The 27,550-nt window shown below is 36.9% G+C and overlaps 6 protein-coding genes across 28 annotated transcripts in view; 2 read left to right on the plus strand and 4 right to left on the minus strand.

Moving 5' to 3' along the window:
- Nucleotides 1-4: 4 nt before the first annotated feature.
- On the minus strand, nt 5-1,735 carry LOC106749682 (nudC domain-containing protein 3; the record flags this gene model as incomplete). The annotated part of the gene is made up of 5 exons (XM_014629369.1): nt 1,342-1,735; nt 1,151-1,273; nt 484-1,045; nt 197-385; nt 5-91 (listed from the first exon to the last, which is right to left on the minus strand). Coding segments are annotated over exons 2-5 (936 nt in total), but the record flags the coding sequence as incomplete, so codon positions are not given.
- Nucleotides 1,736-1,989: 254 nt separating this feature from the next.
- On the plus strand, nt 1,990-3,191 carry LOC106749697 (protein C10). Its single transcript, XM_014629390.1, has 4 exons — nt 1,990-2,308; nt 2,443-2,541; nt 2,655-2,831; nt 2,906-3,191. The coding sequence occupies exons 2-4, from the start codon at nt 2,499-2,501 to the stop codon at nt 3,037-3,039; spliced, it is 354 nt and encodes a 117-aa protein (XP_014484876.1). The 5' UTR covers nt 1,990-2,308; nt 2,443-2,498; the 3' UTR covers nt 3,040-3,191.
- A 390-nt stretch (nt 3,192-3,581) lies between these two features.
- Nucleotides 3,582-15,419, minus strand: LOC106749773 (epsin-2). Of its 18 annotated transcripts, none has more exons than XM_014629562.1 (16): nt 15,244-15,418; nt 13,292-13,348; nt 13,119-13,203; nt 12,046-12,152; nt 10,355-10,447; nt 9,997-10,255; nt 9,568-9,767; nt 9,436-9,487; nt 9,162-9,324; nt 8,743-8,872; nt 8,388-8,475; nt 8,205-8,213; nt 7,835-7,959; nt 7,430-7,751; nt 7,103-7,279; nt 3,582-6,205 (listed from the first exon to the last, which is right to left on the minus strand). In XM_014629562.1, the coding sequence occupies exons 4-16, from the start codon at nt 12,058-12,060 to the stop codon at nt 6,078-6,080; spliced, it is 1,761 nt and encodes a 586-aa protein (XP_014485048.1). In that variant the 5' UTR covers nt 12,061-12,152; nt 13,119-13,203; nt 13,292-13,348; nt 15,244-15,418; the 3' UTR covers nt 3,582-6,077. The 18 variants fall into 18 exon arrangements, with proteins under 18 accessions (XP_014485048.1, XP_014485049.1, XP_014485042.1 ...); XM_014629563.1 differs by having other exon boundaries at nt 12,046-12,168; XM_014629559.1 differs by lacking the exon at nt 13,119-13,203 and adding an exon at nt 6,833-6,853 and having other exon boundaries at nt 6,127-6,205; nt 12,046-12,106; nt 15,244-15,419.
- Nucleotides 15,420-15,833: 414 nt separating this feature from the next.
- Nucleotides 15,834-20,542, minus strand: LOC106749774 (cell cycle control protein 50A). Of its 2 annotated transcripts, XM_014629576.1 has the most exons (5): nt 20,419-20,542; nt 19,289-20,125; nt 19,036-19,201; nt 18,578-18,634; nt 15,834-17,752 (listed from the first exon to the last, which is right to left on the minus strand). In XM_014629576.1, the coding sequence occupies exons 1-4, from the start codon at nt 20,468-20,470 to the stop codon at nt 18,622-18,624; spliced, it is 1,068 nt and encodes a 355-aa protein (XP_014485062.1). In that variant the 5' UTR covers nt 20,471-20,542; the 3' UTR covers nt 15,834-17,752; nt 18,578-18,621. The 2 variants fall into 2 exon arrangements, with proteins under 2 accessions (XP_014485062.1, XP_014485061.1); XM_014629575.1 differs by lacking the exon at nt 18,578-18,634 and having other exon boundaries at nt 15,835-17,752.
- Nucleotides 20,543-21,248: 706 nt separating this feature from the next.
- Nucleotides 21,249-26,997, plus strand: LOC106749743 (transcriptional protein SWT1). 4 transcript variants are annotated; one of them, XM_014629475.1, is made up of 13 exons: nt 21,249-21,435; nt 21,518-21,716; nt 21,852-22,176; nt 22,254-22,913; nt 23,004-23,260; nt 23,833-24,069; nt 24,183-24,407; nt 24,500-24,727; nt 24,977-25,169; nt 25,263-25,381; nt 25,470-25,627; nt 25,914-26,054; nt 26,144-26,997. In XM_014629475.1, the coding sequence occupies exons 2-13, from the start codon at nt 21,582-21,584 to the stop codon at nt 26,370-26,372; spliced, it is 2,907 nt and encodes a 968-aa protein (XP_014484961.1). In that variant the 5' UTR covers nt 21,249-21,435; nt 21,518-21,581; the 3' UTR covers nt 26,373-26,997. The 4 variants fall into 4 exon arrangements, with proteins under 4 accessions (XP_014484961.1, XP_014484960.1, XP_014484962.1 ...); XM_014629474.1 differs by having other exon boundaries at nt 21,249-21,423; XM_014629476.1 differs by having other exon boundaries at nt 21,249-21,423; nt 25,914-26,233.
- LOC106749745 (phytanoyl-CoA dioxygenase) overlaps nt 26,519-27,550 on the minus strand; it is an 88,134-nt gene continuing 87,102 nt past the window's right edge. For both annotated transcript variants that reach the window (XM_014629480.1, XM_014629479.1), the window contains one exon: nt 26,519-27,479. In XM_014629480.1, the coding sequence (XP_014484966.1) occupies nt 27,067-27,479 (413 nt within the window). In that variant the 3' untranslated portion in view covers nt 26,519-27,066. The remainder of the gene's footprint in view (nt 27,480-27,550) is intronic.

Consider the following 27,550-nt stretch of genomic DNA (forward strand, 5'->3'; position numbering starts at 1 on the left):
AATTAAATTTTAAAACGGAAGGATCGTAAGGTGTGCCCTGAAAGGGTGATCCTTTCGCATTCCACGCCTGTTTCAGAGTAGCTTCCATCTTCTACAAGTACCGTTTGCAAATTATCGTAATGAATAACTGCTATCTAACGATGGTTTAATATAATAATATATATAATAATTGTATATATATACTGACAAATCTTACAATTTGCTCGGACGTCGGTTTGCCCAAGAGCTTCTGTTGATGATTCCACATCAATTCCTGCACTTTCATTTGTTCATCCTGCGCCATATCATCGAAATATTTTGTACAGTCGATTTTGCTCAATTCAATTTTTGGCTCATCAACTATCAGGGCCTCCCACCATCTTCCGGCAGCCTTCTCGAGATGAATCTGTAAGTGAACAGATGAATAATTACATGTCAACAATCGCAAATCAGATACATGTTGAATAATATTCCATAGAATATTCTCGTCTATTACAAACGCACACTGATGTGTTTTCCAGATACAATGCTCCATACAGATTCATCTCTTCGGACCTTAAAACTGAGCTTGCCATCGAAAATGTTATTCCACACGGAATCTTCCATAGAATCGAAAGGCTTGACGTCAATTTTTATCTCATCCGAACTAATGTTGACTCTAGTTTGCTTGGATGTCTTTACATGCTCTGGTATTTTTATTAGTACATCCAAGTCGTCGAGAGTCTGGGTCCAAACATAGTTCTCTCTTACAGCGCCATTGTAGCTATCAGAGGTATGATCTGTTTTGAGCGATGGCATAGAATGTACATTAGTGGTGTCAGGCTCGTTACAAGAGCTAATTTCGATTTCTTGAGCAACAGGAGGGCTAAGCCTGCAATTGTCATTTCGTGTCGCAGTTAATTCGTTTGATTCGAATAAACTGTTGCTGGCTGTATTTGGTGTGGTTTCTTTCAAAGCTGACGAAGTACTCTTCCACTTGTACATGCTATTTAATACAAGTTTCTCTGCTACTCCAGGTGGAAAGCCCAGTTTTTGTTCCGAGTTTGATTCAAGATAAAAGTCTGTGCTAATATCACAAAATATCACCATAGAAAGGAATCTGATTATTAAAGAAAATATTTGAAGCATCGGGGGATAATATAAGTATTGATACTTTTAGTAGTATACTCACCATCTGTATAAAAATCCGAAAAAGACATCCAAGAAATTAACAATGTTCTTTTCCTCGTGAAGTATTTGCAAAAAAACCTGATCATGATCCGATGCCATGACTGAGCGAAAATGTTATGGGATCCTAAAAATATTTGTCAATAACTTAAGAAATGTTTAAGTAAACGGGAGAAATAAATAATTTAAACTTACTTTGACAATATATTCGCTCGAATCAACAAGATTGCTCCAAAACGAAAATCAACATAAACATATAACGATCATAATTTCCTTTTTATCAGGTTAAATGAAGTTGAATGTAATAAGGTTATGTTAAATTAACGTTAATTCATCAGCAATACATATAATTATAAGTAGTAAACTATCATAGAACTAATAGTTATAACACTAATTATAACATTAATAGTTATAACACTAACAGTTATTATATAACTATATTGCAAATTATATATCAGAATTACACAAATAACATTAAAGTAATTATCACTCTTATTCCGATATCACGTTAGCACACAAAATATTTGATTCAGTTACATAACAGTTAGTTATTATTTTTTTCTTGATTATTGTTATTTGAATTATCGTATTTTGATTTATTTACAATTGATACTTGGTTAATAAATTACAGCCATCTTCATGAAATACATCATATAGGTATTGTTTATTTTAGCTGCACTTGTACATTCAGGTGCATTCAGCAGTCGATTTTTAGTGTAGATATATATAGGATCCGTGAAGTCTGGATACCTTCAACTTCTTACTGATTGGTCTAGTTCCTTATGTGTTCAAAAATGGCAGAACTGAGGATTTCGCAATAAAAAGCCTCTCTATGAGGAACAAACCGCTGCCCTAAGGTGGACAAAAGGAAGTATAGGAAGTACCGGAAGTACAGGAAATATGTTCCGCTGATGACAGCTGTCGTAGATTAAATATATCAATTATAAGCAAAATAAGATATAATAATCAAAATATATTCAAAAAGAAATAATAACCAGTTGTTGCGTGAACTGAATCAAATTTCTATTAAATTGTGTGTGATATTGTTAGAAAGGAGAGCAATGATTTGTCAATTTATATATAGTTAGATTCATTGAATCACAAGAAAGATTTATAACTGAGCGATTTGGTGCGATTTCAAGACAAGGTTAAATGCTTTCAGGTGAGATATATATTTAACGCTTGAATTTCCACCTTTCAAATTGTCTGCAATAAGTTTTTGAACATTTCCCTCCGTTGGTGGGAAAATTTTTTTGGAAAAATCCATTATGTGGATTTAAATAATGTCTGTCACAGATCAATACTTTATGTAAGCTGAACATTTTAAAAAGAAGGATAAGATACAGTGCACTATGGCAACTGCTCTTCCTACTGTTACAGTAGAAACTGCGAAAGGTATTGACAGTGTTAAACTAAAATTGATATGCATTGCTATAATTGATAATTATATACTATATCATTGTTTCAAATTAGTGATAATATCAGTAAATATCTCGTTTTATTTCTAGCTATACTGACAGATATTCTGAAAGCATTGAATACACCGAAAAACTTGGAGAAGCTCACAGAAGCTAATGAGAAATCTGGTAATGAGATGTTGAAGAAAATGCAGTTTGTATTTCCATTAGTAATAGAGATTCAGATTGATGTTATCAAAAATTATGGATTCCCAGAAGGAAGAGAAGGTATATAATTGAAAGTACGCTAACGAAAAGAAGTAAAAAATTAATTGTATATATATATATATATGTTTAAACAGGAGCTGTACAGTTTGCACAGATGATCAGAGCTTTTGAGAGAGAAGATCCTGAGGTAGCACAATTACATAACCAGGTTCGTTCATATTTTCTACCACCAGTTTCGATAGATATTCCAAGTGAAGCATTTCTTTAAAAGTAAATTTACTATACATATATAAATTATATTTTGTAGTTCATATATACACCATTTTTTATTTTAAGACTGTCTTAAACATATAAGAACAATTTATACAACTTAAAAAAAATTAACGTACGTGTATTATGAAAATAAATGTGTTTTATATATTTTGTTTATATATATATATGTATACATATATATATTTTAATACTTTAATAAATAAAATATTGCGATAATTGATCAATTATATTGTTATGTTACATATGAAAGATATACTATCTCTAATAAGGGTATTTATATGAAAGTGTAGATGCAGACATCTTTCTTTTTATTAAAGGATCAATGAAAGTTCCGCAATGTTTCTTCAATTTTTTTTTACAGAACAATTTCCGTTGTTTTAAATATGTAAATTTCAGCTTTTTTAACCTAATTAAATTCAATATGTACAACTTTTCCGAAAAAGAAAAGAACCAAAGGAATTTTAAATTAAATATTTAATGAGAAAACTTAAAAATTTTTTACATTTATTTGTATATAATATTAATAAGTATATCATATAATCTACTAAAATATATAATATTTATTTTCATAAATGTTCTTTGAATTTCCTTGCAATTACATTGGCTCTAAAAGCTAAACAAAAATACTCCACTGTTCGCACAGAGATGAAGCTGTGTGTGTGTGTGTATGTGTATATCATCATGATCCATAGATTCGTTACGTGAGTAAATCAAGTTGGTAAAAAAATATATAGATATATAAAATTGAGAGATATAGGATGCCCTGGAAATACATCATCCTACATACAACAGGCATGATAATCAATTATAGTTATTCGTATTCCCGATAAAAATTGCTAGATACAATAATTGTACAATAAAATTCTTACGCAGAGCGATCACAACGCGGTGCGTGTCCATGCAATTTGACTTCATATCTCGGCGAACACCTGGATATAAATACGTATGAAATATACAGTTTCACTCATATAAGCAATGTATGTGTTAAAACTGCATAAAGCCAACAGAAATTACTGATTTTAACGATATAAATAATACACTGGAATTATATTTGCTCGACGTTTACTTGGAACAGCTTAAATCGTGCAACTTCTGATGTATTTGGATAAATAGGCGAATATAGTTCCCCTTTGTCAATGCTGTATAGTGAAAAAGTTCTCTTTGTATAAAACTGCAAAATGCGTTGTCATTTCGAAGAAAAAGATGCTGAGGTGCGCGTGAGGGTGCGATGATTCTCTTTGGGGTAGGTTGCGTTTCAATCGCGACTCGATTCTATACACGGTAAAACATCCGCGCGTGCGACGCGAATAATATCGCCCGACGCGATCGGAATACCCGGCGGCGGCTACGAAGAGTGGTACTTGTTTGTCTAGGGAACAGCTCAGCAAATTTTTCTGCAAACGCAGATCGCGACATAGTGATACATAGTGACGTCGCGAGTTACAGCTTTCACGAGTGTCATGAAAAAATTACCTACGTTATTCGTTATTAAAGAACACTACAAACATTTGACAAGCGGGGAACGATATGCTGAATTTTTATATTTACATCCCTTATTTTAAATCAAGACAGACACAATTGCGATGTTTCTTTTTTTTTTTCACTCGTAATCTGACCTCGTGATTCCGAGTCGTGCAAATTTAGAAAATATGATGTAGCAAATAGGCAAGAATGTCGTGTAGCCTTGCTGTAACCGCGCCAAGCAGTTTCGCTCGCAATCTCGGAAGTGCCGGGCGCGTGAATCGGTTTAATCGAAAATAACCCCGTAGAGTTGGAAATTATCCCGCTTATTATTTTCATCTAAATATCGGCGATCTTCTCGGGTAGACGAGAGACACTGTTCCTGTCGCTCTGGAGTTTGATTTTTCAAGATATCTATCTACGTCAAAAATCCGCGCGAAAATCACCTCCCCCCCCCCATTGCTCGATCGAAATCGAGATTCTTAGATTGACACTGAAAACGATACATGGATTAACCCTCCCCTTCCTCCCCTAGGTCCTACGTTGTTATCAGTGTGAATGCTACTTTCACAGTTGCATGTTCGTTTAGACGTGCCTTGGTGTGTCATAGGTCGCAGTACGTCATTCGCGAATGACCGGCTATGTGTACAACTATGTAAGAAATACGCGCACACTTTTGTTTTTCTCTTTACTTATGTAACACGGCAGCTGCTCGTATCACGATCGCTTAATTAGAAAGCAAGCTACGACGATGAATTTCTCACGAGCCGTGATCGACACGTATTTGTATAAGCGTATAACGCGAACGGAACCCTGTTCGATATATAATAGATTTTCTCGTTTTTGTATGTTTCTTGTTTGTTTGTTTTTTTGTTGCAAATCACGATTACAGTCTCACGGTCTCATCGGTTTCGCTGTTAGAAAACGCGTGTGTACAAATGTGAAACGCATAAACATAGATCGACCCTCGACTCCGGCGTTACTTTGTGTGTTCTCTCCCCGCCAGCGACGATACTGCTGAGCAATCTCTTTCCTTGAATCGATTTATACATAGAAAATAGATACTATATAGAGAAGGTAGTGTGTATAAAATCTAGTCGTACCTTGGGATCGTGTAAGGGTTCAAAGTTAAAACATGATTTATGTGTGTGTGTGTGTTGTATGTGTGTGTGTGTGGGCCGTGTGTATTGTATCTTTTCACTCATCACTTAATTACACGTATGTCACACTTCTACTTAGTCGTTCAAGTAATTAAACTTTCGGAATAAACTTTACGAAGCGAGTAGTACATGCAAAACAAAGAAGAACCTTGTACAACGATCATAGATCATGTGTTGCCAATATCCAATTCGTCGAAAAATAACGCTTTAATATACCCAATGTCAGCGAAATATCCGTAATATTTTCGTCTCGCACGATTTCGTTACTTGCTCAACTTTCGCCCCGTAATTGCCACAATTGAAGTCGTACTTTATCGTTAACCAAAATCTATACCGTACAGGGTTACATGTAGAACCGCGAACGTCTCGTAGATCACTATTGAAGCTTTTTTTTTTTTTTCGATCGACCAGGCTACGAGAGGAACGGATTAGCCGTAGTAGTTGTATTCGCTGTCCATGGATCCTGTCGAATCTGATTGATTGTAGGACGGGGCGGTGGCGTCACAGTTGCAAACGGATTTGCTGAATACGACATGGTTGCTGCAAATTCATTCATACACATTCGTTAGCATAAAGTAATGGACACGATTGCTCGTGGAAACAGTTCGGGCCACTCATTTTCCGGTATGTACAAAGTCGACACAAAGGTTTCCAGAGATTCATATTAAACGGTTCAAAGCAAAGGTCATTCTAAAAGTAAGAAGGTTACATTTACGGAACTTCCCGCCTCCTGTTTTCGAAGTCAAACGATCAAGTTTCTCATATTTCAAGGTATCGAGGCTTAGAAAACAAGCTCCTCGGTTTCTGCATATGCTCGATACATGGCAAGATTTCACACCATTTATCCATTCCACACAGACAGAAAAGAAGAATATTACAAGGTAGAAAAACATGATTGCGTGAGGGATATTTAAATACGTTATTTATTTGATATTCTTATTATCTATTAAAAAAAAGGAGGGAATTTTTTTTTTAATAGATAACGTACTGGAATATAAGTATGTTCGAAGAAAGATTGAAATCGCAGTAATCTCAGCCGCAAAATATAAGGTATCGAAACAACGAGGTACGAGGTACACCATCATAACAAGCATAGTAATCATATCGCACATAGTAATTGAAGTCATGCATTCATGCCATACTCTTAATCATTTCGTTGATACTCACGAACTTATTTCCAATGAAACGCTATTTTGCGGGCACAGAATAAGTTACAGGATAAAATATGGAATCCTCTTTTCCTCGACGACGTTCTGAATGATTTCTCGGCCGAACGTGAGATCTCGATCGGAGGTATTTCGGATTGAGGAAACGTAATATCGAAGAAGGGCTACGCGAGACTACGCACCTCCTCGACCGCGTGAACTTGAGATATCCCGAATACCGGATACTACTCTTTCTCGATATTGATGTTTCATGAAGAGAACAAAAACTTACCGGCAGGCGTGGGAGCGGTAGGCTTGATCGCCGAAGCGCTGACGAGATTATCCAGGTTGACGAGCGCGGAGTTCTCCCCCAAGAAGGACTGTGGTGTTTTCTTCACCGCGCCAGTGCTGGCAGGAAGATTCTCGGCCATGCCTCCCAAGTCGAAGGGATCTCCCGACGATGTGCCGCCTGTTTTTTCAATTACATTCTATTATTCTATCATATTACCGCACGATATTCTATTATACTATTACATAAATTATATTTATAACTTGGACGAATAGAATAACACATCGTTGCAAAGATCTCGCTGGACTCAGCGCGACTTCGAGCGCGTACCATTGTTCACCGTCTGCGGACTGGCCCCGAGTTTTCCTCTGTTGGTGATCACGTCGAACTCGTCTAAATCGCTGAGCGGACTCGTCGCGGCGGTGCTGCCGTTGTTCGGCGTGGAAAAGATGAAGCCCGGCGGCGGCGGCGGCGGCACCGGCGCCGTCCCGTTGAAACCGTTGCTGGTGGTGCTGAAGTTAGTGGCGGCGGAGGTTACAGCCGGCAAGTTAAAGCTTATGTTCTGAGGCGACTGTGCGGCGAAGCCGATGTTCTGCGTCAGTGTTGAATTATTGAAGGCTGGTGACGGAGACGCCACGCCATCCTGGGCCGCCTGCAAAGAGGTGAGCTTCAGGTCGATCGGGTGTGTCTTCGCGAGCGTCCCGGAACTCACGGGAGCATCGGAGGATTAATCACCTGTAGCTTGCTCGCCTCCGGTTCGGCAGTGGTGCTCGGCACCGGCGACCAGGGATCCGTCGTACGTGGAGACGCCACTGTGGCAGGCGACGGAGCAGGGGCGCGCCACGGATCGATAGTGGCCGCTGTAATTGAGCGGTAATTTGAGACTGGTCAAACGCATCATTATCCATCCGGGTATCAGACTTATGAAACTACTCTTGAAAGTGGCAAATTTCCAACAAGCAAGAAGCCATTTGAAAACTGCCACAACGTAATCTATAAAAATGACAGACTACCGTCGACTTTGTGTTAAGAATTCTTCAACTTCGTTGATAATTGACTTGTTAGTCACGAAACACGGGGAGAAGATTAAAGTATCAGTTTGTACCTGAGGATCCTGAGTGACACACAGTCCGAAATCATTTCAAGCGACAAACATGCAAAAGAAATAGAAAAATCGGGACTTAGGTTAAAAGTGTAAACATGTGGGGAAATAATGATAAAAAAAAAAAAGAAAACAAAAGCGTGTGTAAGAGAGATACGTCGCTGCGTCGCGCGCAACGAAACTCACTTGGTCGTTGCGGAGGGACGGGCGTCCACGGGTCTATCACGGGTGACGCGCTACTCGTTGTCGGAACACTCCACGGGTCGTTCTGCGGCTGTGGAACGAGAACCTCGAGTTATTTCTTTCAGTTATTCCGTTACAATCGCTCCGAAGCCGAAGTCGTTATCTCGTATCCGTACGATTCTCTTCGAAATGAGCCGGAGCGCTCATCGAAAAACGTACCTTATACTTATGATATTCAGACAAATCCAAAGACTGTAGTGTAAATCATGCAAAAACAGCACAACCTCGTTTATGTTATCATGCGAAGTAAACTTGGTGGTTTAATTTCCAATGATACTTTGGCGGGAACAACAAGTACCTGCGGTCTGGGCGGCGGCGCCGTTATCGGAATACCCCAGGGATCGGTCTGTACAGAAGGGCCGCTCGCTTCTCCCAGGGCTACGTCCAGCAAATCGAGCACGTGACTCTGCTTCTCGGCTTGCGGAGCTCTGAAATCCAGGCTCACGTTACATCGGCCCGTGAATATCAGGTCGGTGTCATACAGTCAGCATAGTTAAAGACGCAACGTTGTTTTATTCAATGAGTTTTGCAACGCACTTCGTATCCAATAGGAAAATGTATTTCTCGAGAATTATTAAGAAAAAAACGAATATTCCTATTAGACAGCGAAAAAGCATTACGAAACGAGTTCGTCGAAAACAACATGTTGCGCCTTTATTACGCCGACTGTACTTTCACCCGTCGAATTACCGGATCGGATACCGCCGGATTACTTACTTGAAGTCTTGCTGACTCTGACTAAGGGCTAACTGCAGTCTAACGTCATCGCTGCGTCTTCTTTGTTCCTCTTGTTCCGCTTCTTCCCTCGACATGGCTAGAGCCAACTGTAGCTGTAATTCTTCCTCGCCCACTGTTTGCGGTCTTGCGGCTTCCAATTCCGCTGAAGACACATTTTTCGCGTTAGTTCTTAGATGACACGATATTCGACGTGTATCGAAACGGTGAAAAATATCCGTCTAAAATATGACAAGAGAATCTAAGATCAACTTACTTGCGCGTCTAGACGATGGCTCGGATAAGTGACAAGGCTCCCAATCCTGAAACTACGATAGATTAATCATTTATGTACAATTGTAATTTGTAGTTTCGAATATTAACATTCATCACATGACATATTACTTACGTCACTGCTAACAGGCGACATGGTATCCAAGCCATCGCTTCCAAAACCACTGACCGATTGCGCAAATCTCTCTTTTGCTTTTAAAGCTCTGGCTCGCTCATTCCTCAATCTTTCGTCATCTTTTAATAAGGCCACTAATTGTTTTGCTTTTTCCCGCACGTTGATACCTTGATCTTTATGCCCGTCCATGTATTGAAAGTCTGGAAAATAATTGGAACGTGATTTTTGCTGATTAATTGTAAATATATTGTGATGCATCTTATCTTTTCTGTATATTCTATTAATATTCAAGTATTTAATCTCAGGCTTTCAACTTTTTACTTTGATAGTAAAAGAACTTTGATAGCACAAGAGAAGAACTTTGATAGCACAAGAATGGATCCTTCACTCGAGATGCACCGCAGAGTACAATCTACGAGCATTGCTTACCTTTCAAGGTTTGGATGGCGAAAATATTTTCTTTGCACTGTTGCGCTACCTTTTCGGATCCCGTCTTAATAAGATATTCTAATAGAACTAGGGCTTTGTATACGTGTCGCCAATTTTTCCCATGATCGTTTAATCTCTTCCATAGCATTTGCATAATTTCCGTAAATGCTACAACGTTGTACGTTAAGTCAGCAATTTCCGCCATAAGTGTACTACTTGGACCCCAGGGATCATTGCTGGTAGCTTTTCGTACAGCTTTCTACACGCAGGGAGGAATAACGATTATTACAGTCACTTCAATGTTTATTAATATTTTATCAATTTGGATGATATTTAATAAGAAGGCTTTATCAATTACCTGAGCATTGCTGTAATTATGGGCAAGATTCATTATATCTCGCCTAATACCTGCTAGGTTCACCTGCATAACGTCTTGGCCTTGTCTTCTCATCTAAAATATTATCGCTATATGTTACTCTATTGTAGTATTACGTACTTTGACTTTATAAACCCATATTTATTATCGTATTAATTCCAATTGCAAATACAAAAGTGCAAAATCACTTTGAACATTCGCTGCATAAGTACAGTTATATCTGTAGCATTAATAATTTACAGAAATCTTTCGAAACTCTTTTCTTTGAATCTTTCGAAGGTCTTCAAATTGTCGGAACTTTCTAACAGACTTGTTGAACGAGAGGGATATTATAACTGACTAATTAATGTTTATATATAACACAGAAGACTGTTGCAACAATAATAGCACAGATCAATTGTGACATAAATAATGTCGGATAATAAATATGGGTATTTTGCTTGTATCAAAGCCATGCAACTAAGTATGCACTATTTAAATATTACAAAATTATTGAGTAATATTAGCACCAAATTTCAGTATATAGGATACCATTATGTATGTATATATATATTAATTAATTAACAGCAGGAGATTGAGTGTTAAAGCCAAAGCATGCACGTTAATCAAATTACTTGTAATAAATAAATAGAACGTAAAGAGAAATAATACATAATTTGCAACAAGATTGCGTATGATGTATTAAACAAAGAAATGGAATCAATAAACATGATTGTTTGTATGCATTGATATGTACCATGTTTGTACAATTATTACTCTCTATAAAGACGTACTTATTACATATATCATAAAATTTTAATACTTCTCAATCTTGTATAAATAAACAATTATCATATATATTAGTAACTTCTCGAAGAAACAATTTAAAGAAAATCCTTCCATACCACCAAAGCAAACGAAACAAGATATGCACAAAGCACACTTCCAATTATACACCATAATTCTACTTCAGGAAATTTATTTCAAAGTGTACAATTTGTCAGGTAAAATGTCCAATAATACATATATGTAAAATTATGTTTACACATTTACTTCATGTAAATGCAAAAAGTTAGCGAATTTGAAAATCAAGACGAGGCAAAGAATATTTTACGGGGATAGCTGCCCTCTTGAGATGTGCCTATATAAATTCATAATCAATATTGCCGTTATCATACCGTCCTTGAGATACATATTGTTCACACGGAGCGTAGCAGAAAAACCCAAAGAAAATCGAGCCTAAATAGCATTTAACAACCAATATAAGTAACGACTGACTTGTGTGATGCAATACTGACTTGCATAATGTATATTTGTCATTATCAGTTTCACCTTTTGTCTGCCTATCTAATTATTATATTACTTCGCTGAGAGAGAGAGAGGGAGAGAGAGAGAGAGAAAGAAAGAGATATGTTACAAATTAAGAAAGGTGCATCATAACGGAAACCAGAAAATTAAAATAATTTGAATATAACTTGAATATAAGATGACACACAAAACATAACGCAGAAACGAGAAAATTCTTGTAGAAATAATTTTTACAGAGACTGATAGGTATCGTTTTACTGAAACACAGAGAGAGAGAGAGAGAGAGACTTCTTCTAAGAGTATGCTTCAACATCGAATATTATATGTTATCGAGTAAGCAACATTTCGGTTAATTCAACAAATGTGAATGTGTCAGTGCAATTTACCTTCTGCATCGCCATTCTTCGACTATACGAAATATCGCTGGCGTTGTTGACGAAGCTAGGTCTTGCCCGGAAATATAGAATACTCCGAATCACAACAAAAGCCTAGACTATCAGATGATACAACTGGTAAGTATGAGAAATTTCATTATACATTCTCGTCGCACCCTAATGCGCGATATATTTCACGTGTGCGGATGATAATGACGCCTTGATTCGTTAAACTATAGTATTATGCAAATGAATATTACATGAGATTTTATAGTCTCGTCTAATTCTCGGGAACTAATCCTGCGAAACTGTGGATGTACGGAAAAAAAAGGGAATGCGGCAATGCGTATGTACTTAACATATTCACGAATTGCTAGCATGGAATTTGCTTCATAAAATAATAAGTTACACGTAGGAATTGCAGTAACTATTGAGCGTAAACTGAAAAGGATATATTCTGTCTTTCATAGGCACAGCTCATATGATTATTAAATACTTGATACTTTCATGTATTACGTGCAATAGTTCAGTTGATATATCACAAAGATAATAATTCTTTCATATATAAGAATTATACCGATGTTTTGTTCCGGATAAATTTTAGAATGGCTCACACATCTCGCCGAGAAAATATAAGAGACGATATATCAAATGCACGTAGCTCCACATTGGTCTACAATGTATACGCCGATAGCAATGGCCTTTACAAAATGTCACTATCTATAAACGCGTATGATTTTACAAGAATATCTTGCGAGGAGAGATGACGACACAGTACAATAAACAACCACAAACTTGGCCAACTTTTCAAAAGGCGTAATTGTAAAGAATCTTTTACTATCTTTCTTTTATCACAACTGTTACTTTCTTTAAAAGTTGTTAGTCATAATTATTGAAAACCAAACTGTTGTACAATCATGCTAGGCAATAAACAATTAATGATGCAAGGGGAAAAAATCCACGATGTTGCGTTTGATTCGAAAGCATAGAAAAACAAATTGAATATTCACTCGTTACACACACACACACACACACGCGCGCGCGCGCACACATATACATGTGTGTGTGTGTGTATTTCTCCACACCTCAGAGTTTTTCCAGAAGCAACATACTAAAAAATCTCGATAATAAAAGTGAACTTAAGATTAAAACCCTTGAAACATTTCCGACCTACGGAAAAAATAATCTATAATCAAGCTACCCTATTTACAGATGAGAGAATATGCATGCAGGAGATCCGTGGGGAGAAGTCACTTACATTGATAGGAATAACGACGTACGACACCGTCCTCGAACAAATTGCACTGTTTTCCTTCTGGAAAAAAAAAAAGAGGAGAGGACTTTATCGTCTGTAACACAATTTCGTTATTGTGTTCATTGCTTATCTTATCGTAAGAGTAGCGTAGGTACGATTATTCTTTGAAGCATTGTTATCTATGTGCCTAATGGCAGTCTAGATATATGTATAAAAAAGAAAAGCTGATAAGAATCAATTTTTATGATGATCTAAATATTGCTGAACGCTATTAGCCCTGAAGATCTGTAAATATTAGGATTCCCCCCTAAATTATTGGCTGTGCCTCGTTGGTACTGGTGATAAAATAAAACTTGTCGCAACAATAATTCCCTTAAGTTCATCTCAGTATGCAATGCAACAAGATTATTCGAACGTGGTTCGCGTTTGGAATCATGACAGGTGTACAAAATACACGCTTGTATCCACAGAGCAACGTGTTTTCCTCGCGTCGTTGCTGCGAGGATGACTGCGCAAGATATTATTTCTACTCACGACTGCCGGCGCGAAATGAGAAGCTAAAAGTCAAAATACCGAGAACGCCGATCGCGAGAGACCTACCCTATAAACCTCGCTGAGCCGCGGTAACTCTGCGGGACCTTCTGTGAGGCTTCTTGCCGTCACGTTAATATCATTATACCATTGACCGTGAAGGTATCGACCAATGTTCTCTGCCGTCCCTCGATATAATTCGATCGAATATTCGCCACGAGCCGAGAGATCAAACGCGTCACGGGTGACGCGAATGCGTTAATATCGTAACGATTAAAGTGTACACGAGTCGACGGCGTAGTCGGCACGAGAGCCACGTTCGCGGAGTGTATCAGCGCGTGACTAACGCGAGCCATTAGCGTTATTAAAATTAATCTCGCAGCTTGCCTCGAGATATTTCAAGGCGCACACTTGGGCGAACATCGGATCCGCATAGGAATCTCCAGCGGGCTCGAGGAAAATCATCGCGGCAGCGAGAGCGCGATGCAACGACGCGCGCGAGGAGCCACGGGCGCGTCGACGGGCAGGAAACAAGCAGGAAATTATTACTATTGTGCAATTACTGCTAAATGCTGCGAGGAGGTCGATTCCGTGCGCGCGCGCCGCGCATGGTGCTTTCCTCCTGGTCGTCGCGCACGAGAAATCACCGCGGCGGTGGTGAACGCTCTTCTCATGCGTGCGTACGCGCGCCGTGACGAGGAAGAAGCGCTCCGTGTGCGCGCGCTCTCTCTCTCTCTCTCTCTCTCATTCGCTCGCTCGCTCATTCACTCGCCCGACGAACGTCAGCGGGCGACAAAAAACGGACGGACGCATTCCCGTTTAAAGAGCAACCTCGTTGCCTGCGTCGAGGCGCGCACCATCATTCTTTAAACGCAACCACACTGATAAAGAGTCGTCGAGGAGCGTGTCACGCGCGAACACACGTACACATACACTTACTAGGCTCGCGCTCTCTCTCTCTCTTTCTTTCTTTCTTCCTCCTCCTCTTCACTCACCCGCTCGATCTTTTGTCTCTTTCTACGTGCGCGACACGTTTCAATTGCGGAATATCGATATATTGTATCCTTCTCGAGGCTGAGTTCGAGGAAATCGCGAGGACGGCAACGGGTGCGGCCGCGTCGCAACGTAACGCATCGCGACGACGATTATCACTGTCGTCGTCGGCTGCGGACGAGGTAAACGTTCCCGTGGAGCAGCCCCCGCGGGTGCTCTCTTTCGCGGCGGAGTGACGTCTGCGGACCGAAGCGGACGACGGCGCGTCACCGTGTGCCCCTCGCGTACTCGCAGCGTCCTCGTGACACGGGGACGACGACGATGAGCGCGACTACGATGACGAGCACGACTACGAGTACGACGACTACTACGACGACACAAATACAGGGTACGACGACGACGTGACGGCAACGTGGCGTTCTGGTACTCACCTTGCTTGCGTGTACCACTCCGGGGAATTTGAAAACGCGGAACGATCTCGAAACGATCGGGGGAGAGAGAACGCGGCGGCGAAATAATATAAGACACTTATGACAAGTCCATTCACAGGCACTGACGAATTAGTAGTTGTTACGGGGCAAGATGGCGCTCGAAAATACCCCTCCCCTCTCGCGAGGACTCGTTCCGCCTGCCGCCGCCGTTCGCGCACGAGCGTTGCGCGCGACATTTTGTCGCTTTCTAATCGCTTTTCAACGCGTTTGACACACACCGGCCGAACGGGAAAAGGCGATACACCGTATCGCATAATTACGATTGTCTATCTTCCGCCACGAATCGCTTCTCCTGCCGATCGACGAGCCGCAGGTGAGCCGTGGGTGACCGCTCGGCGAAGCTCTTCAAAACGCCCGCGCACACCGAGACCCACCGTTTCACGCGCTTTTTATCGGAAAACTCGTAATCGTGAGTATCCGCGGATTGTATGAAAGCTTCATCGAATGAAAATAGATCAGTTTCGTTCCCAAGTAAATGATTCATTACTGGAATATTCTTCTTTTTTCGCTTACACTTTCCACAGTTATAACGCAATAATTATATATAACCGCACCTCGACGATAGTCGGAAGATAGTTTTAATGTTTTTTTTTTTTATTTATTTGTTTATTTATTATTACATCCACAGTCGACTAGATTAATTTCACAAGTGTTCCGTTTTTACTACAATTTCACTTGACGGGCGGTCCGCCGCCATTACAGAGTAATTGTAGTAATCACACACATACATATTCTAATGATATCTTTAGTTGTTACGTTGTGTAATAATGTACAATACGTTTATAGAATAGTATGCTATAGTTCTTAGTTAAGGCACAGTAAAGCAAAACTGCGCTCAGAATATCGCAATAATAATTCTGAGAACAATGTTATCTCCGTAGATAAATCTAAATTGTACTGGATGATACATATAGAAATATATATAGTGATTCATGATTAACTTTCGTCAAATGGAATCTTAATTCGATTGAAATATGTGCCACTGATCGAATGTCCGTAAAAAAAAAAAAAAAAAAAAAAAAATTAAATACACACACACACACTTTATATGCGTACCATTGTACGCATACACATATTGTCGTGTATGCATGTGATATTCAAAGTTTATATCATCTGGCCAATACAATCAATTTTGATAATGTCAAAGCGATTTTAATAATAATAACAAATCATTTCATCGTACTAAAGTAAAGAAATAATCATCATTGAAATCATTGAAATTGTACGCATCGTAATGTACCGTTTCTCACAACGTAATTAATTTGTTGAAGTATAATAGAATATTCTATATATATCTACTCTTCCTACATATCTGGTATCTTTAAAGCATCCAGAGGAGGAGCTAAAAACTACAAATGCATAATATACATAAATTTTTAGAATGTGAAAGTATAATTACATAACTTTACATAACAAATATTAATTTTTGAATAACGGCCTTAATATGATATATCCGCTCGCAAAATACAACAGTTTGAAGAGACTTTCGCCCGCGCATCCCGAATATAATTAGGTTTTCCAACTATCGAACAAACAGACAATTGATATCGTATTATCGGGCGTAATCACCGCACCGATGCATTGAAAATAACACGAAATGAAAACTGTACAGAAAGGTTTACGAAATAATGTCACAACTGTTGTATTACGTGAGATCATAAGGAAACGTTCAATGCGCATTCGAACGGTTGCTTATGAAGTATGTTTCGCCTTACGTACTTCTAATATCGTAGTTTCGAAATTAAAAGGTTGAATTGGTTATATATGAACGCAATGTAAAATATGTCGTATTAAAGACACACTAATAAATATTTCACAATACCCTTTCTTAATTCAAAAGAATATTTTGTGATAATTTTTTCCGTAAATAAATGGAACAAAGGATCAGATAACAAAATTGCGACATGAACATCTCGTTTCAGCACAGTATAATTATTTGTTAATACTCGTCATATTGGCTGTGCTACATTATATATGTATTATACATAATATTATATAATAATATATATAATGTATATACGTGTTGCGAAAAGATGTTCATAACGTTCCAATCACTTATTGACTGTGACCTTCTGTGGATAATTGATTATCGATTACATTATTACTTCAAATCCCTGCAGCTTGCGTGACGTTATAATTTTCAGCTCAAAATAATACAGCTATGAATATCCGTAATACAGGGCACTTCGTATATTAATACTGAAACTTGGCTAAAAATCTTTAAAAAAAACTAGATTCTTAATACATTTTTGATCTCTGTTTAGTTACTGTGTATACCATCTTTATTGGTATTTTCGTTCGTAATAATAAATTAAATAAACGAAAATGTACTTTGAATTAATATATGAATCAATAATTATCTACGGCATAAAATTATGCTTATTTCGAGTGGAGGAACCAATCCTAATGGTATTCCATAGTTGGGGTTACATTGATCATGTCAGCGGTGCTAAAAGAAAAGAAAACATATGTATGTAATAATAGTAAATATAAATTTATACTCTTCGACTTGCTACTGAAATGAATCTCAATTGATATAAAAGCATAAGAGAAATCAAAATGCTTTCAGATATAACACACACACACACACACACACACACACACACACACACACACACACACACACGTATATAAATTAAGATGACAATAGCATATTCAAATGTTTTCTTCAAAACATGCTACATGCATCTCATATTCCATTCGTATTTTTTTCAGTTTCAAATCAATTCAAATCAATGAAATATTCACCTAGATATAAAAAGCAAAACACATAAGACAAGCACATGACAAGATGACACTATTTGGGCAAATAGTTTATATAATTTTACACTTATTAATTTTCACGTGGTTAATTTTCCGATGACTATATCATGAATATAAAATATTTTTGTCCCTTTAATTATTTTATAGTTACACAATTAACAAAATAAACACTGTTATTCTGCGAAAAATTATTTCTACTTCAGTTTCGTGTGAAATAAAAAATTGTATGTATAGTATCTCAAACAAAAATTTCAGTTCTTCTGACATCTACATAGCAATTAAATACAATGAAAAATATATACACATGTCCTGGCAAACCATAGAATGCACTAAATATGACTAGTCGAGCATGGTATTATTTTATATATTTTTGCTCGATATTATTAAGATACACATTTCTAGATACTCTGAAGCAATAAATTATATAACTGACATCGCCCGATTGGTCATATTTCACATACAAAACAACATGTGTCGGTTATAGACATAACACAATATCACAAACACTTACAAGAACATATATGGTGCCCTAAGAATACTTTGTTGTAGTCGTCTTTACATTAGTTTGCTGTATAAAATATATTAGATTATATTATCTATTACTATTGTAATCAAAATGAACGAGAAGATATTGAGTATATAGATATCTTCTTCTTACAATTCCACTCGACAAATTATTGTTGTATAAATTACACACGAATGTCTAAAATCGCTATGCTTAGTGGTGCACTTTCACGTTACACAAAATTCTGCACGTTTTTGTGAACGAAGATATTAACATGTATTTTGTTCACGAGTGTCTCTATGACACGAGTGTCTCTTGACTTGATTAACAACTAGTACAGTTATCCATTTATCGCATACATAGTTAGTAACATTTGTTACTAAGCAGAATATTTTCATATGTATATTGTTTATGGAAGTGAACAAGAGATAACAAGAGATAAGAGATATGGATATAGTCGTTACCTTTTAGAGCATTTGATATGTATGATCAGTAATGCTACGCCTAGCAGCAAGCATAAACTTCCCACAACAATGTAAGCAATACCAAGGAAAGGATTCTTTCCTCCCAACAGTGAAGTTGTACTTAAAATCATTGATTTCGTTCCATGGAAGGCTGACACTGAAAATGCTAAAAAGAAAAAAAGAAAATAACAATTGTTAAACATTACTTTCTCCTTACGTACTTATAATATTTAATTCGCAATATTTCGCTTACAATATTTGACTTTAAGGGTATAGTTCCCTGCAACTAGACCTTCGGTGAAACCATTCTTATTGTGGTTAACTCTGCGATAGAGCTTTCGGAAAGTAGGTAGTGCAGCAGTTCTCATCCATACAATTAAATCCTCGTTTTGGAATCCATTATTATTGTCATCTTCGAGATCCAACTCCCAAATATGTTTACTCCAATTTTTAGGCTTGGCGAAATCTTTAAATGCTATCTTCAAGTCACCCTCAGGATTTTTGAATTTGATATTCTTATCAGAGGGCCAAGCTATGCCGGTTCTTAATAATGGTACTTTGCTATTGTCGTGTCTCGCGGAAAGCAGCGTTAATTCGTCACTGAAAAGTGAATTTGCGATAGCCCCACATGGAGCAATTGCGACAAGAGTGTCGTTTATTTCTGTATAGGCAAACGGCTCGCAATCGGTAGAGACAGCCTCAGAATTCAAGTGACCTAACAATTGGTTGTCATCCCGAGACTTGACATATCTACGGTGATTCTGATAAAAGTTTGTCAGGCCGTAGTACATGTAAACTTTTCCACGGAAGTCTACAGGTAGCGTGAAATTTTCCTCGCAAAAGCAATCTTTGCCAGGGTCTTCCGCGATTACATCCGCACATCTTCTAGGCAGTCCATTGAGTCCAGTAATATTGGTAGAATTACAATTGGTGTAATTTATAATATGTTCTTTGACTTCGTCGGAGAAATAAAGCAGTCCTATGCCAACTGGTATAAATGCAACTCCTATCACAAAGAACGTCGGTAGAACTGTACCAGCAGTCAGTATTGGTTGCCAGGCTGGTAATCTTTGCTGTTTGAATGCACTATCTGCATAATCAAATGTTGATTATATGTATATTTTCTCCTTCAAATCTCATATATTGTCATATATATGTATTAATGAGATATTACACTTTAAACACACATATCTCTACTCTTTCACAAACTCATCAAAATCATTAGTTTTATTGATTATTAACATCGTGGTAGATTTAATCGCACACGTATGACGTATTGTTATACAAGGAGGAAATACAAAATTTGGACGAAAGCTCAGTAAACATCAAATCGATGTATTTTCTAATTTAATGTTTGTTTTCATTAGTTCTTTGAATGCTTACCTGATGGTTTTTTCGATTTAGGTACAGCATCGACTTCGCTGATGGATGTCATGATTTGGCGATGACGACACGGCTAATATTTGACAAGTCTCGATAACCTACCAAATCTCGCGTCAATCGCCATTTGCAAAATCAGGTGATGTACATGAGAATTTAAAGGCTTCTGCACATATACAGTCTGTTCTTTTTATTAGCTGAATTGGTTGCGCTAGTTTAAGAAATTTACATATAACGAGTTTGATTGGATACATTAGTGCGCACTAAGGCTCGTTCATAGTCTGTTCTTGTACTTAAAGATAGTCTTAGGCCTGTATTTATAGTCAGATCTTATATTTAAAACAGTCTATCCTTATCTTCAGATGCTTCACGGCTCATTTCGTTGGCTACAAAGCAGCTGAAGATAAACTTGAGACAGTCTTAAATATAAGATCCGACTATGAATATCGGCCTTAGTCCCCGGCCTACAATAGGTGCTTTAAGCTCTTAAGAAATTGACCAATCAGTCCCGGTTTAGAATAAATATTTTAAGTCTTAAGGAAGTGCAATCAGTTAATTATTCTCCTCATATTCGACTGTGATTGGTTAATTTCTTAAGGCTTAGAGCTTAAATTCTTATTGTAAACCCCGCTTCATAGATCCGGGCTTACAAAAGTGAACAGATTTACTAGATATTGACCAATGAAATTATTGTTCTTTTTAGCTGCACTGCTGAACTGGTGCAATAAGTTGAAGTGAGAAAACATATACTTGTCTCACTTCAACTTATAGCACTAGTTCAACAGTGCAGCTAAAAAGAACAGGCCATATAAATATTCTGGTAAATTCGTTCACTTATCATTTTCGCTTTGAGATACAAAATCAATCCCTTGTGCATTGAGAAAAAATGTTTTCACTTTATTCGTATATTTTCACATTTTAAGCAGAGAGATCTTTGAAACATCTGGTTACTTGATGCGTACTCTGGACGAAAACCTCGGGGCGACCAATAATCACACACTATATACGGTACAATACGATGTTTGTGTTGGATATCTCGTATCTCTCATAATATACTAACCTATTTTATATGCGTATTTACGTCGTGACAAATTGCCTTCAGATCACTCACACCGTTGGCGAATAATAGTTTGTAATCTGTATATGTTTGTAATCTGACATTCAATATGAAAAAGTGTAAACTTCCGAAGAATTGGATTGTCGTCAACTCGAAGAGTCACCCAGATAGAATATATTACTTCAACGTAAAAACAAAGCAATCCATGTGGAAAGAGCCTATGTTGGAACAAGCCAGTGATAAGGTACATTAGTTTCTTTTATTACTACTTTATCTTAGTGATATTTTTAAATAGTATTTTTATTTAGATACATAACGTTGCAGAGGTTTACTTGCGTATTTGTATATATCTTTGTCCTAACCCTGATCTATTACACAGTCCTTAGAACACGTTAGGAAACGACGTAAAAATTATGACGAAGGGGAAGAACGTTCGAGAGCAAAAACACCTGAAGGCGACTCTGCTGGAGATAAAATATTGGATCAACAGCAGTCATTGAGTAACAAATGGCATTTTCAAATAACCGAGAAAACAGTAGAAGACAAACGAAGTAATCAGACAAAGGGAAACCTGGCACAGGATCGTATGCAAAAAATAAAGAAACTTTTAAGTCATAAAATGCAAAATTATAAAGAAGACAACTGTTCTGTAATCGCTAAAAAACCTTCAGAAAGATTGCACAAATATCGTTCTGTATTGTGCTGTAAGTATAAAACTTTGTATTTTGTAATATCTTCAAAGTGTTTACACTTTTGAGTAATATTTTTAAAACGCTCTTAGTGGAGGAGAATGATACACCACAAATGAAGGCACTACGAGAAAAGATTCTCCAAAGAAAATTGGAAAAACCAGCGGTAAGGAGTAAGCCTTCGATCAAAAATCAAGAACACAGTTTGAATCCGTTGCTTTCAAAGAAATCTTCAGAACCGACGGAAAATAATAAAACAACTGTTTTATCGTCCAAAAGATCGCATTCAGAATTGACAGAAGACAATGATACAAGTTCATCTTCGAGAAACACATCTTCAATGCTTTCAGGATACAGCAAAGCAATGACATCTTTGGGTAAAAATGACAATAGGACGATACTTACACCGCAAATGCGTGTTCTTTATGAGAAGATCCAAAAAAATGCGAGTACATTTGATACAAATAAAAAAGCGAAAGGAGATTCGAAAGGTAAGCAAGAGCTAAAAATCATGAAGCAAACGTTAGTGGAAACACCGGGAGAACAAGAAAAGAATATGCCAAATAGAAGAAGTGATTGGAATAAACACGATGTTAAGCAAAAACGAAATAGTCAAACAATCAAAAACGTTGCACAAGATCGTATGCAAAAATTAAGAAAAAGTTTGAGTCAGGAGATGCAGAACCATACAGACGACTGTGTTACTGAAGTACCTTCAGAAATACTCAACAAGACTTTTCCTTTTTCATACGGTAAGTATAAGACTTTATATTCTTCGCGATATCTTTGAAATGTTTATATATTTTCTAGTAATATTACCGAAAATATTTTATGTCTCATAGATGGTGGAAATATTGCATCGATGAGCATTCATAAGAATGCTGAAGTTCGACTTAAAAGATTACATAACAGAGTTTTGAAGGAAACGGTGTATGGAAGAAATTCTACATTGAGCAACAATGAATTACAAAGACAACAAAATAATGAACCAGATATCGGTATTGCAACAAAAAATAAATTAATGAAAGAGACCAACCGGGAAGTTTTGTACGAAGAAATGGACTGGGAACCAATGAAAGATGAAGAAATTGCATTAGAGGTAATTATCTCTGTGATTAAAATGTCACGATGATATTTCGAATGTTAAAGACACAATCTGTGTTTGGATATTTCTAACTATACAATAACCATGTATGTGTGTGTATACAAATTTATAAATATTTTTTATAACAATTCAGAATTAGATCATTTAATTGCCATAAAAAAGCAAGCATTGATCGTCTACTGCTATATAGCAAATATTAAAAGCTCGTATCTGTAAGATTTAGATCAAATTTTTATTAATATAAAAATCCAAACGTTTCAGTCCTTAACCAGATCATTTTCAGTGGAAACATGAATATAGTAGTAACATAGTTGATATCAGTCGCGAGGTTGAATATCTAAATATAGTCAAGGCGGGAGTACTAAATCGCGCGAACACAAAGCCAAACGGGTCACGAGCTTTTAATACTCGTTACATAGCACTGAACGATCCGTGCTTGGTTCTTTATGGCCATTAAATATTCTGATCTCGTAACTTCACGGAGCCTAAATTATTACCTTTGATTTGTTTTATAAATGTTAATTTGGAAAAGGATCTACCACATTTCATATTTCTTTTTGATACAGATTGAAGTTGTCAGAGCACAGCTTAACGATAAAAATTGCGTGAACGTGTTGTCGAACTGTCCGTTAGAAAATACGGTGTTGACGCACCCCTCAGAATCAAAGGAGAAAGGTCCACTGTACATTGTTATCGATACAAATGTGTTCTTGTCAAATCTTGAAATTATTGAACAAGCAAGAGATACCGCTTTCAAGAATTACCCACGTCCGTTCATCGTGGTTCCATGGACTGTCATACGTGTAAGTATAGAATAATAAATATAACGAACGGTTTATTGTTCATGTAAAAATTGACGCTATATATATATATATATATATATACGAGATTATTTCCACATGTGACACATCTGCAGGAATTAGACTACCTGAAGGATGATAAATCCAGATCCGAAGCTTTACGTACAAAAGCCAGGAAGGCTATATCATTTATTAATGATCATTTTGCTTCTAAGCATCCACGTATAGTAGGCCAAACACGGGAGCAAGCGGCTACGAGTAAAGAAAACTTTTGCCTTGATTGTCCGGATGACGAAATACTTCAATGTTGTTTACAAATTAGAAATTTAAAAAAAGATGTGGTAAGATTTCGTGTGTGCTTATAACACGTGTACACGCGTATGATGCGTTGATGATTAAATCTGTTCTATTCATTGTTTCATTTTGGACGTAGGTTTTATTGTCATACGACAAGAATCTCTGCACTAAAGCGATGATACATTGTATAACGACTCTGGGACGAAATGATCCTCTTGAAAAATTAGATGATTTTGACACATATGACAAAATAATGAATCCTCTGAGTAATAACATTCAACATTCTATCGTAAGCGAAGAATTAACTTACGCGGACGAGCTTTTTGAGGATGCAAAAGTGGTCATGAAAGGTCTCGCTTCAACGGTAACGTATACTTCTCACACTTTTCTTTATTTTATATTCAAAAAACTGGAATCGCTCGTCTTTCAAACAAAACTATTTTAGACTACCAAGCTATCTAAAGTCACAGACATTTTCCTACTCGCTTCTTTCTTCTAACAATGGCTGTCTATACAATATATGTTGTATTCTTTCTGGATTTATCTTATCTATAATAGTAGAGATTTGTGATATGGTGGAAAAATGATATTCAATAAATATTGTCGTATTTAGATTATCGTTAAACAGATGGAAGAAATTTACGGATCAGAATGGGCGACATACGTCATTATAAAACCACCTTGGACTGTAGTGACTGCATTAAAATGCATTGTAAAGCACTGGATCGCTGCTATAAACGGATCGTTTCAGCGACACGTTGAGCCTACCGCACGGGAATTACTTGAAATCTTTGAACGTCTACCGGGTATATGTCTATATATGTAATTTACACAAGTAATGAAAATTATATTGCATTCGGTAGTTCCATATTAATTTTTTGAACGGCAATTATTTTCAGTTGGTGGCAGAAAGTTGCAAGACGTAGAATGTATCTTGGAAAAATGCAGTGATCTAATACAAGGGATCAATACGGACAAGCATTATGAGCTTATGGTACAATCGTTTAATGCTATTACGGTAATATCTTGCGACAGCTTAATACATTATAACTATTGCAAACTAATCAACCAACTAAAAGCGCAACTTGGAAAACTAATAATTTTAGGAACTCAAGAAGAAATGTCTCAAGTACATCGCTGAGCTAGATCGGAAAAAATTACACGACAAAATAGGAATTGTAGAGGATGCACGAATACAAGAGCAGAAAACGGAGAAAACACTTCAAAGCTTTAAGCAAATTTACAGTTACGCGCGTGACTTGTGGTGAGATAATTCTTTACTTATGGTGAGATAATTCTTTACATTAATATAAAGTATGGATATTCACAAAAAATAATTATATCTTATCATAAAAAAATAATTATAATTATATATATTATATAATTATATATTAAACCTATATATATCGTTGATATTTGAATTATTTTTGATTATTTTTTATGATTTTTAATATTTTATCATGTGCAGGTGTGACGTGTAATAATAATGTATAACAATAAAGCTCTTATTTTCATCTATGATTGAATATTATTTTATTCATATTTTATAGTGGTACGATGGCGAACATCGCAGGCAAAGTTTTTCCTCTCAACTACAATCCTATAAATCCACCATTGTCGCAGGCAACTGTGAAACGTTTGCAGCCGGACATTAGCAAGAAAGTGACGAATTTGTCACATAATCTAAATAAGTATGTTATTCTTTGACAGTTGATATATAATTCTATGTGTGTACAATGATGTACAATAACCATTTCGTATCCTTTGTTTTCATAATTAGGTTACTGGTGCAAGCTGAAAATAATTCTATAAAATATCAGACATTGGTTAATTTGCAGCAAGACTTGAATGCATTTTTGGTTTACGTAGAAACACTACCAAATGATCTGGGACTTTTGGATATATTTTACTGTGTCACGTTAAGAGAGGAGGTATTGAAGATTGGTTTAAGACAACTGCAGGATTTGGGTACACATTATCGCGCACTATACTTAAATCTTTGTACATAAAAATTTATATTTATCATATGATAATATATAATTCTTTTTCTAAGCACATGTAAACAGGACGTAACGTAATATATTTAGAACTATGGTTATTAAGAAAGAATAACTGATATTAGGAAAAATATGGTGGGTGAAAGAAATATGACATATAAATATTAAAAGAATTATACAAAGAATCATACACTTTGTGCTTTTTTTTTGGATAAGGCTTATAGAAAGGAAAAATGTTAGAATAATATACTAATACTCTTCGTATATTATTTGATACATTAATAAGCATTATAACAATAAATATTGATAGATAACTTTACACAACGACACTTTTCTCTTTTGATATAAATCGATTAGAAAATTATGAACGTCCCTCTGTTTTTACCCGCTATATTTGAACAGTCAAGTTATATTATACGATGACGACGTAGAATAGTAACTATTACTGTAGACATTACTGTGATATTTCCCTCATTTTAAAATATTACTTTCTCTTTATCATCGCTAAGTTGCACACGTGAAATGTTATTTTTTTCTTATACGCTGCTATGGAAAAATAAATTCTTTTGCACAGCCGTAGCAAGATCGTCGACGCTTATATACGTATGTCTGTGTGTATGTGTGTGTGTGTGTGCGCGCCTGTGAATACATGTGTGGTATGTTGCGTGTACTCCACGTACATTAATTCCTAATTAGTACGATATATCTAATTTAGATAGAGTTTTGCGAAACCACAAGCGGGCGGCTGCAGCCAATTGTCCTTCGCGTAGGTCGCGTCTTTAGTTTCGATTACGTGAAAGGTATAAGCGTGTCTCGGTACGTTGCTTCTATTCGAAGCGGAGAGATGAAGAATCTGACCGTGGAGGAGAATGCAAGTGCCTTTGCGCACCGGTATGGGGGTGAAGCAGCTCTGCGAATAATGGGGCGCCGCTCTGTCGAAAACTAACAATTCGCCCGGCTCTTTGTTTCTCACGAAACGCCTATGCACACCGCTCTTGTGCGAGCCCGGCGCGATCCATAGACACCCGTTCTCTTGCGTAGCGTCGTCCAGCGCGATCCAGAAGCCCAACAGTGTTACCGGCTCGGTGTACAAGTACGTTGCGTCTTGATGCGTTGTCACTGTAACGACGTGTAATCATTCCCAATTGTCATTTTAATATAGCGTATACGCGGCCGCTATTTATATTACA

Source organism: Dinoponera quadriceps, unplaced genomic scaffold, assembly GCF_001313825.1.
Source record: "Dinoponera quadriceps isolate SergipeBrazil2010 unplaced genomic scaffold, ASM131382v1 scaffold3289, whole genome shotgun sequence".
Lineage (NCBI taxonomy): Eukaryota > Metazoa > Arthropoda > Insecta > Hymenoptera > Formicidae > Dinoponera > Dinoponera quadriceps.